Genomic DNA, 10589 nt, shown 5'->3' with positions numbered 1-10589 from the left:
ATACACAATTTCATATTTTTTTCTGAAACAATTTCTTTTGAAAATTTAACATTAATGCTGTGAGAATAGTGTTCAATATAAAATATTTGAATTATGAATATGCTTCATACCCTTTGTACTTACAAGGTGAAGTACTTTTGTAAGTTCATTCTGAATTGTATCATCTTGATTTTGATCTTTTTTTTTTTTTTTCATTTATGCAACATCATATTCCTTGCTAGCAACTTTATTCACGTGGCCTTTTCAGTGACTAGTGATAGATGTGGCATTTCATCAGCATCGCAGTATTAAAACCAGTATAAAAAGAAGGTTTGAAATTATCCTTTTTTTTTAAATTAGGGAAATGCTGTAAAATTTTGATTTTGGAGGGGGGGGGGAGTCAGTAGTTATCGTTACTTTTGAGTCTATTCTTTTTTATATATAATTTTTATCATCTTAAAACTCATTAAATTAATAGAAAAATAAGTTTCTAAAGCTTTTGAATTGCATTTCTCTTAAAAATATCTCATAGAATTTTTCTATTTCTTAGTTCCTAAGACAATAATTTAGTATGAAACAAAAATCTATGTAAATAATTTTAAAAAGTTTAAATATTTCCAGATTTATTTTTTCAGGTAATTGTTTGACTTTCTTCGGGATTAATAAAAATTTCTGTATGTGATAAAATTCCTCTTCTTCTTTTTTTTTTTTTTTTTCAAATATGCATTGTTTGCATCTTCTGTATTATTTATTATTAGATGTTGGAAAATTTTACCCTTTAGAAAGAATTTTTTTAATTGCTTTTATTATAATAAAATAGGTTAAATGTTTAAGTTTATGAAGATAAAACCTTAAATTCTGAGACTAATTCAAATGGGGTGCCTACAAAATGTTACTCAAATATATTTTGTTATGTTTGAATTTTAAATCGGTATCATTTTCTGCATGCTATGGCAATTTATTTATTTATTTGTCAATAGAACTAAATTTAGTAGTTTATCTCAAGATAATTTTACTTAAGCAAATAATTCATTATAATCAGATAGTCGGAATTGAATTAAATTAACAGAAATAAGAATGAGATAATTTAGTGTTTCTGTTGTAAAACAAATTTAATATGAAAACAGAATCCTTTATGTTTTACTAGTATAGAATTAGAATGACATTTTCTGTCTCAAATAACATACCTAGAAATGGTAATTTAAGTCATATTATTCTCTTTAAATTAATGCATTTTTATGCTTTACTTTTTTATTTGTAAATAGTTTATTACTGAAATATAATAAGGGTTCAAAAAATTAGATCATTTTAAAATATTCTTTATTTTTATATTATTCTTAGAAGGACTGCATGAACTAATAGAAGACATTTTTTTCTAAAAGTTATTAGGAAAAATATATAATATTTGTAGATTTATCTTAGGGACCACATGCTTTCATTTTTTTAGGGAATATTTGCCAGTTTGTAAATATTGGTTAAAAACTGATCCAGTGTGAATGAATTTCTTTTATATTGAGCCACAAAAACTTTAATTTCCCCTTCTGAATTCAAAATTTCATTTTCTATACTGTTTTTTTTTTCAGTTATAAATTTAATATTTAAATTCACTGGACTGTATTTTTTTCCCTGTCAGAACTTTTTGTACGCTTAAATACTATAGAAAATATCATATGAATTGTGTAGATTTTAATATGATTTATTTTAGTTTAGGTTTTTGTTGAGAACTGCATTTACAGAATATGTTATTATATGGCATTTAGTGTTATATCAATGAACAGTAGTTTATTTCATATTACTGTTGATTTTTAATGTCTTACATTTTGTTTTGTGTCTCTGAAGTAATTCAACATTTCATTTTGTCACCTTGTATTTCATGAAATAGACACTAAAGGAACAGTATTGAAATGCTGAATTGCTTCAATCATACATATTTGACAAAAGTGTTCTTTAGAGCATTTAAATGAAATTAAAATGTTCAAAAAGTTTTTTAAAGGGACAATAAGTAAGATTTTATTACAGGATTTTGTATCATACTAAACTATGCACCATAAAATACAAAATTGCCTGCAGTCTGCAATATGTCTGTTTGCAGTCTGTGTGTTCAGTACAACTATTCAAAAGAAAATAATTTTCCTAAACCTTCCATTGAATTAGATGCCTTGTCATTATGTATTGCTTGTGATCAACATGTATTTTGCATAAAACTGTGGTACATAGAACCATGTTACATGTATTTTAGTTCTGTGCATAAAAAGTTAGATAAAAAATTTTTATGATAATTTATTGTGCAGTGTTTTATTTTTATAGCAACATTCTTTGTGATCCACGCCATTTATTGTCTAATAAGGGGTTTTCCAAAATTAACGCAAAATTTGAATTTTCCACCATTTTTGCACTAAAGTGTTGGCAACCCTATTAAAAAAAAACCATTTGACCCCATTGTCCCATAAACCTTTGACTTCAAATAACCCCATAAAAAGAAAGCCAACGGTGTTAAATCACATGATCTAGGAGGCCAATTCTCAAATTTTCGTACTGTGACAGCCAGATTTTCATAATTTTTGAAATATTATTCAACAATGAAAATACGTTGTTCAATCAGGTAACGCTCCATTTCTACTCACCATAAACTATCAGTTGTCAACTGGCGTTTTTTATTAGGGTTGCCAACACTTTATTGCACGAATGGTGGCAAAATCAAGTCTTGCGTTAATTTTGGGACACTCTTTATTATTTACAGTTTATTGCACATATACCAGTTGAGTGATTTCATCAAAAAAAAAAAAAAAAAAAAAAGAAAGGTGTAAAATGGAAAATTGAGGAAGAGTTGTTTACATTTATCATGCAGTAAATAGAAACTTTATTTTTCATTTATTGATTTGCTATAAATTTGGAATATTAAAAAATATTACTAATTATTTTTTTCTTTGTATAGATATATAATCTTTACAAACCATATACAAACTTTGTTTCAGCATCTTTATGTAGATGGCAAATGGCAATATGATTATAAAAAAAAAACTGTTCTCCGAATAATAATGTTTAGAAAGAGAAAATATTTTTAAATAAGTTATTTTTAAACGGAAGAAAAATATTTTATGATATTGCAACTGCTACAGACATTTATATAAGTTTTTTTAAGAACTCTTTTTGCTACTACGTATCACCTTTATTCAAAGCCTCTCTGAAAAGCAAAATTATTCAAAAAAAAAAAAAAAAAGATAGATGTGGCTTTCTGAAACGAACATTGTTTATTTTATTACTTCTGTCGATTGCGTTTCCGTTTGTACTTGTCTATGATCGAGATTCTTGATATTTTTCAGAATCTGAAGCTAGAAGAAAACTGCATAAACCTCTTATTTTATAGTATTCCAATAATCTTGTGCAAGGGAAGCAATAGTTATTTTATTGAAAAATATAATGAAAGTAATTTTTATAAGCATTTTTTTAAAAATTGAAATTATATTTTATTTTAGTTATTTTCTGCTTTTTAATTCAATATAAATAGTACGTAATATTGAAGTGAATTTTAATCTAATTCGAGACCAGATGACGCCTCTCACATGGAATGAAAGTTAAATTCAATTTACTGATTAATTGTTAATTTTGAAAATATTAAAATAGAACATTGTACAATGAACTAACAAATCTTTAAAATTGGCACATCAGAAAAAACGTGAGTGAAAATCGATTTCAAAATTCCATTTTCATTAAATGAAGGTTGTAAAAAAAAACATGAAGATTACATTAATACTAATTTTAGAAGCAAGGAGATATTATATTATTGAAAGTAAAATTTTGATGAAAAGAATAATGCATTTTGCTTTCAAATTTCGGAACATAAAATGGTATATTTAGATTGTTTCTATGTATATTTTTTAGAGAAAATTAAAAAAAAAATTGTTTAAAAATCAAATGAAATTACACAAAATTCTATTGATGCATTATTTGGGATATTATTTTTCTTAATCAAATTTCAGAAAAATAAAAAGATTAGATTTTTTATTAGAATTCCTCTAAGAGAGATTCTTTGAGAAATTACTCAAAATTCTATTAATGCATTATTTGGAATATTATTTTTCTTAATCAAATTTCAAAAAAAAAAAATTGATTAGGATTTCTCTAAGAGAATGATAAAGTAGTTTTCATCCTTCACAATTTTTAATCCAATTCTTTTCCATTACTTTTATCTGGAACACAGAAGAATACGTGTTTCTTATTTATTAATCATTTGCTACGACGAAATGAATTGTATCATTATTCCTTTACTTCACTCTTATTGCTTTCTCGTATGTATAGAATATCATTAAAAATTCAACTTTAAGAATTTATTAAATCTTCTCATTTTAGAACCGACTGTGTCCGTAACAGTTAATTTATGATATAAGATCAGAACAAAATGGTTTTGAAATTCCTTCTGTTCAGTGCAGTAAATTTATCTTTGATATAGTAGTATTCATTAAACTATAATTTTTTCTCTAGATTTTCGAAGGACAATACGATCACTTGCGATCGAAAAGAATCTCAATTAGCCTCCGATATCAGAGCTATATCGTTTGCTTAGTGGCAATAAGCTAAATCGTGTCCTCATTTGTCTATAAACTCTTCAAGAACTCAAACTATTGCGGTGAAGCTTATAAGCCAGATAAAAACTTCCAGCCTGGAGTGTACACTTTTGTCTAGTGGTATTGTTGCTCGGCGACAAACCCCAACGTTGGGAGATTGGTCATCACGAATCTCCTCACTATCATGGAGGAAGGAAGGGATTTTTCTTATATTTGAAAGAGAAATTCGGCGCCGTTTTTTTCTGAGGTACTTGAACTCGAATGATTTCATAAATGAGAGGATTAAGTACTAACATTAAAACCTCAGATTCGTATCAAATTTTAGACAAGATCAACGAGAGCTATCTTTCGTTTGTGTTTGCAAATTTGTTAAGTGGTAACATGAAAACGCAATGATTTACATAAATGAAATCCAATATTTGGTCATTTGATCAATGTTGAAGATAATTATCCAATTTGGGACATATCTTGAATGACATCAAAAATATATATTCAGTTTCCATCTCTGTAACTTGAAGCACAAAATAAGCCATATTATGTTTATGAACGAAAAAATCGGGAGAGAAAGTATTCCCGAATTTTTTGTTTCTTCAAAAATTTGTTTTAATATTCTGAAATAGTTGGGTATTTTTTTTTTTTTCTTTTTTTGCATTTAATTATGTGAAATAAATCTATGTATAATTCATATACCTATCTTTATATAATAGAAAGAATTTTATCAAGTGGATGTTAAATTTAAACACAAAATTTTCCTTTGTACAAAATATGTTTATTTACAATCATTTTTTGAAAATTAAAAATACATTTTGAAACTGTAGATAATACAGAAAATCCTTGTCACATGTTATAATTATTTACAAAAATTATTTTTTTTTTTTCTCTAACTTTTGATGTATTGAGTCTTAAATATCGAATTTTTGACATCAGACATATTTCTTGAAAAATGAAAATTCTGTATTACTAATTTAGGAATTAAAAAGTTTCTGAATTTTTTACTATAGAGAAACTTTCAGAGTTGTTTTGAAATTAAAGAGTTTGTTTTCAGTAATTGCCGCTGAAATTTGGAAAATAGAAAGAAAAAATTTCCCATGGGGTGGTGGTCTCTTGGTGAATTTTTAAATGTGTACTTGAAAAATGGCATGATAGCTATGTGAGAAGGAAGGATATCAAAACAATCACATTTGTAAACTTTTTTGGAGGATTTAGGTGAGGTGACTTTTTCGCATCTTTGAATTTTCCAAATAGTGCTTTGTTATTGCAAAAGCTTGACATGGCATAAACATCATTTATATTTTCCAATGAAATGAGGACCACAGTATTTCTCCAATGTGTTATAAGTTAAATATTCGTATTGTAAATTTTTCAAGCAAAAATTAATAATTCATAAGACTGTTTTTTCAAAAGCAAGATTTGAACAATGTCTTCCTTAAACATATTTCGTTCCGAATTAAAGATTTGCTTGATTGATTTTTAACAATAATTTATACTGGATGAAAAAAACGAATTTAATATTCAAGAATGGGGAAAAAAACATTGGCTATGATTATTTCCGCTCATTCTTCCCAAGAGTCTTTGCAAACAAACTACTTAACTTATTTTAATCATCATTTAGTCGCGTTTTAATTGACTATGATTTTAAAATACCAATGTTTTTAAGAATTCGCATTTCATTTTTTGATTTTGGTCCTCTACAAAATTAAAAACAAAAACATACGAGGGTCGGTTTTCCTTTCTTTCAAATTCTGATGGACCACAAAAATAAAGATAAAGGTTGAGAACATAATGAACTTACGGCCAAACATTCTGTACACACTGGGTCACTCTTTGAAATAATCGTCTTGGAGAATCATGATATGTTATATAGATGGTTAAGGATTCTAACCATCTGTTTGAAAAACATCGCGCCAGGAATGTGAAATAGGCCTAAATGTTCCTTTGAATCTTCTCATTAATTTGGAAATTCTTTAAATTTCTTTTTATAGAAAGAATGGTCTGCAAGAAAGTCTAAACATTCACCTTACAGAGTCGAAAATTTTGGTATACTGATCGGCCAACTCGTTGCCTGGGATTCCAGCATCCTTTATTTCTTGAACGACTTGATCAACTCGTTGAACGGGTTCTTCTGTTGCGACAATGTGACGCCTTTGTTTCCTTTCATCGAGAACGCGACTTAGAGCCGAGTTATTTTCTTCTCTTTATTAAACTGAAGAACTGATTAGGATGCCAAAATAATAATTTCAACCTAATGAGGTGTTTTAAAGGAACGTTGAGGTTCATCTAACATCACTGGCGACAGGTTTTTCAAAAAGGGGATCGGAAACTTAACCTACTGATATAGAAATACCTAAAACTTCAAGGTAATTATGTCGAAAAGTACCATTTTTGTAACGGGCCATGGTAGTCTGGAAGTAAGGTCTCGGCTTCGGAACCGGAGAGTTTCCAGTTCGAGATCCGATTCCACCGAAGAACCGTCGTATAAGCGAGTCTGGTGCATGTTAAATCCTTCGGGGGGGGGCAAGCGTCCTCTCGCTGGTGTGGTATGAAAGTTGAAGAGGGGTTGCCATCTCAGGTGTCTCCTCGTTATCTGCCTGCTGTTCAAAATTACGAGGACTGTCCCGAAATAGCCTTAGTGTCGTTTTAAAATGGGATAGTAAGATAATTAAACTAAACTAAACCATTTTGGTATATAACTTTTGACAATACATTCATTGTGGTCTCTAATATTATCTGTTTTTATGGCATATCAGAAGAAAAAAAAAATGTCCCTCGTATATAGAAATTATGTCGATTATATTTTCATAGTAAAACCTCATATGGTAATCTTCTTTTATTTGTTTCAATGGCCAGTTCGATAATGTTATTTCCTAGAAAGAAATCCGTGGCCACAATGTTGGCACAGTCATTCCAATCGTAGCTGAACCACCTGGTCACTTGACGATTTACCTGTTCCGCCATCTTTCGAAGCCCACCGTATAGATTAAAGAGTGCTCCTGCCTTAGTTGGGGTGAGCTGGGCCATGGCTGAAGTTAATCGGCTCCGAGAGGGATTGCACACGGTTCCATTAAGGTAGCTCCATAGGTCTCCAGCCTTGTCCTTATCACCCCACAAGTGCTTGACTGCCGGAAAGAGGTACAAACTTCTTGTTCTAGCACGTTCGTCTGCATATCCAACGTACAACCTTTTGTCACTATTCCATAGTTGTTCCAGCGTTGCTCCAGAAGTATAGTGCACAGGAATCATAAACTCTTCCAGTTCTCGTTCAAGTAAAGCAATAAGATCCCTGTGGCGACGTCTGGTAGAAGCAGTTTTTCTCTGGAATCTATAAAATGATCTCATTTTATTATTTTTCACTGGAGGAAATTTGATTTTGAATTTATTTGTTTGGATTTTTTCTGACCCTAGAGCCATGGTTTTGATTATGTTGCGCCAAACCAGAGTTAAAATCATAACAATGTAAAATAGTGAAAAACGAATACTGTACAAGAGTACTAAAAAATTACAAACAAGATTTAAATGAGTGAATAAAATTTTATAGACTATAAAAATGAAAAAATATGAGCATGTGGTATTTTACTAAGTGAGAAAGGTAATAGAGTGTTCCAGTTTTGAAAAAAATTGCAAACATTGAGTATTGAAATTTGTTATTCTGACATTATATGTTGGAGTGACATTTGACAGTCACATTTAGAACATAGAGGTGGTTGTTCACCCAGCAACAAGTGAAGATGGGTCAATCTAGTACGCCCAGTGCGTTAACGGGTTAATACTGTGTCTGTTTTTTGATTGTGAAATTTGAAAGAAAATGTAGCAAATATTCATTTGGAGCCATTCAAACTGATACATTTTAATTTCAGCAATTCTGGCTAAGCAGATAAATGTGTTAGCTTGATGAAGAAAAAAAGAATGTAACGCATTATTTATTCTCGCATTCTGAGACTCTCCGCCTTCAACGCATACGTCAGGAGGCATTCATTTCATCAAAAAGGGGTGACAGAAAAGTTAAAAGGAGGAGTTGGATACATTTACCAATAGGGTGAAAAATTATTCATGGAATTAGGAGGCATAATAACGGCTCATCTTTCTGCTTGCTACCCTTTAGTGGAGTGGCAGCGTCGAAAAATAGTAGTCCCAAGATCCTGAAACGATCAGTATCTCTTTCTCGATCTCATTTTAATGCAATTATTGATGGTAAATTTTGCTCTGTTAATGAACATAAGGTATAAGTGAAGCGATTATTCAAGAAACGAGTCATAAGAGAATAACAGTTCTGAGTGCCATGTTCATGTACCAGCTAATGGCATCATACTTGATAATTGCAGCTACTATAGATAAACATATGTAAATCCTTTAATTTCCAAAAAATAAGCCCTAATATGTCATTTTGAAATAAACTTTAATTAAAGATAATTTTGAGGGAAATAGAAGAAATGTCATACTACAGAACAGAAAACGGTATGAATATCGTTTGTAATTTCTATAGTTAGATGGTGTCCATAATCTTTTGCTTAGTGATATTATTATTATTATTATTTTGTATTATCGAAGTAAGATTGTATTGTACTTGGACCTTGAGATCTATTTTTAATCCAATGTATTCTGTTTGAAAGATACATTGCACTATCTTAATTAATCTTTATTCACATGAAGAATGCCATTAATCTATTTAATCATACAAATATCCTTAAAAATATATATAAATGAACAGTAACTTTAGAACTTTTGGCCTATTGTCCTTTTTTAAACTTGTATATATATATATATATATATTGTTACAAATGTGTAATGCTGCTTCCCAGCATAGTTGGTTCCACCATCGGAAAGAATGTTTTACAGTCATCGGTATTGGACGGAGTCCGGTGTCGCGTCGGCGGGTCCCGGAGCTTGGCGACAAACTTGGCGTCCATTTGGCGACTTTGGCGCCAAAATAGATTATACCCGAAACATCGAGAATTTTCCCGATCCGTCCAGTAGGAACGGAGATACGCCTCGAACGTTCCTGATTGGTTGAGAGGCGTCTAGCCCCGCCTCCCGAGACATATAAAAGGAAGCGGCCGCAGCTGCTATAGAAAGTAGTCGGAACCGACGCTAAAGAACTGGCTTTCCAGAGATAAGCGGAGCAGCGACGGAGTGAAGCTAGTGCTGAACTAAGCTGTGTGCTACTGTCTGTAGTAGAGTTTTGTATGCTGCTGTGTATGCTGTTGTATGCTGTACGTCTCGGCTAAAGATAATCGTCTTCTGTGCTGTATATAGTTGTCGTTTTTGTGCTGTTCTGTGTGTCTTCGTGTAAATAAACGTCGTGTTTTATTTTCTACTGCCGCCTGGTGATTGAGCGTTCTTCACACCATATAACTTCCACTATCCAAACGACCCCGGAAATTTCGTAACAATATTTTTCTATAAAAGCTTCAGTTCCTATAACTGGAATACGATGGATTCGTTCATATTCAGGACCATAATAAAGGGTGTCCCAAAATTAACACAAGATGTGATTTTGCTACCATTCGTAGAGTAAAGTGTTGGAATCCGTATTTAAAAAAAAACATTTGATAGCTAATAGTTTAGAGTTAGTAAAAATGGAACGTTACACGATAGAACAAAACTTGAAGAAGCAAGAGTTAAACTTGAAGAGAGAGTTAAACTTGAAATAAGAGTTAAACTTGTTAGAACAAAACTTGAATTAAATAAAAAAACACAGCATTTTTTAAAATTTAAATTGTTATATTTTTATTGAATCTTAAAATACACAGGATCGGGTTATGTATGGAATAACACATAGGGCAAATGGCTTTCATGCTTTCCTGGCACATGCGCACTCGTTTGTCGAATTTTTCCACGACCATTTTGCATAAATATGGCTGGTTTTCTTTGATGCAGTGTTGAATTCCCCCCTTCAATGCTAGTGGGCTTGCTGGTATAGACCTTTGACTTCAAATAATCTCATAAAAGGAACTCCAATGGTGTTAAATCACACGATCTAGGTGGCCAATTCTCAAATTTTCGGATTGTGGCCTCCAGACTTTCATTATTTTTGAAATATTGTTCAAC

The 10589-nt window shown here is 30.7% G+C and overlaps 1 protein-coding gene across 4 annotated transcripts in view; it reads right to left on the bottom strand.

The window, feature by feature from the left end:
- Nucleotides 1-5386: 5386 nt before the first annotated feature.
- The window catches only part of LOC129962631 (PI-PLC X domain-containing protein 1-like), a 39976-nt gene continuing 34773 nt past the window's right edge, over nucleotides 5387-10589 (bottom strand). For all 4 annotated transcript variants that reach the window (XM_056076486.1, XM_056076487.1, XM_056076485.1 and 1 more), the window contains exon 6: nucleotides 5387-7863. In XM_056076486.1, coding sequence (XP_055932461.1) covers nucleotides 7341-7863 — 523 coding nt within the window. In that variant the 3' untranslated portion in view covers nucleotides 5387-7340. The remainder of the gene's footprint in view (nucleotides 7864-10589) is intronic.

This window comes from Argiope bruennichi, chromosome 3, assembly GCF_947563725.1.
Source record: "Argiope bruennichi chromosome 3, qqArgBrue1.1, whole genome shotgun sequence".
Lineage (NCBI taxonomy): Eukaryota > Metazoa > Arthropoda > Arachnida > Araneae > Araneidae > Argiope > Argiope bruennichi.
Note: the sequence above shows the minus strand (reverse complement) of the source record. Positions and strands in the feature narration are given on the sequence as shown.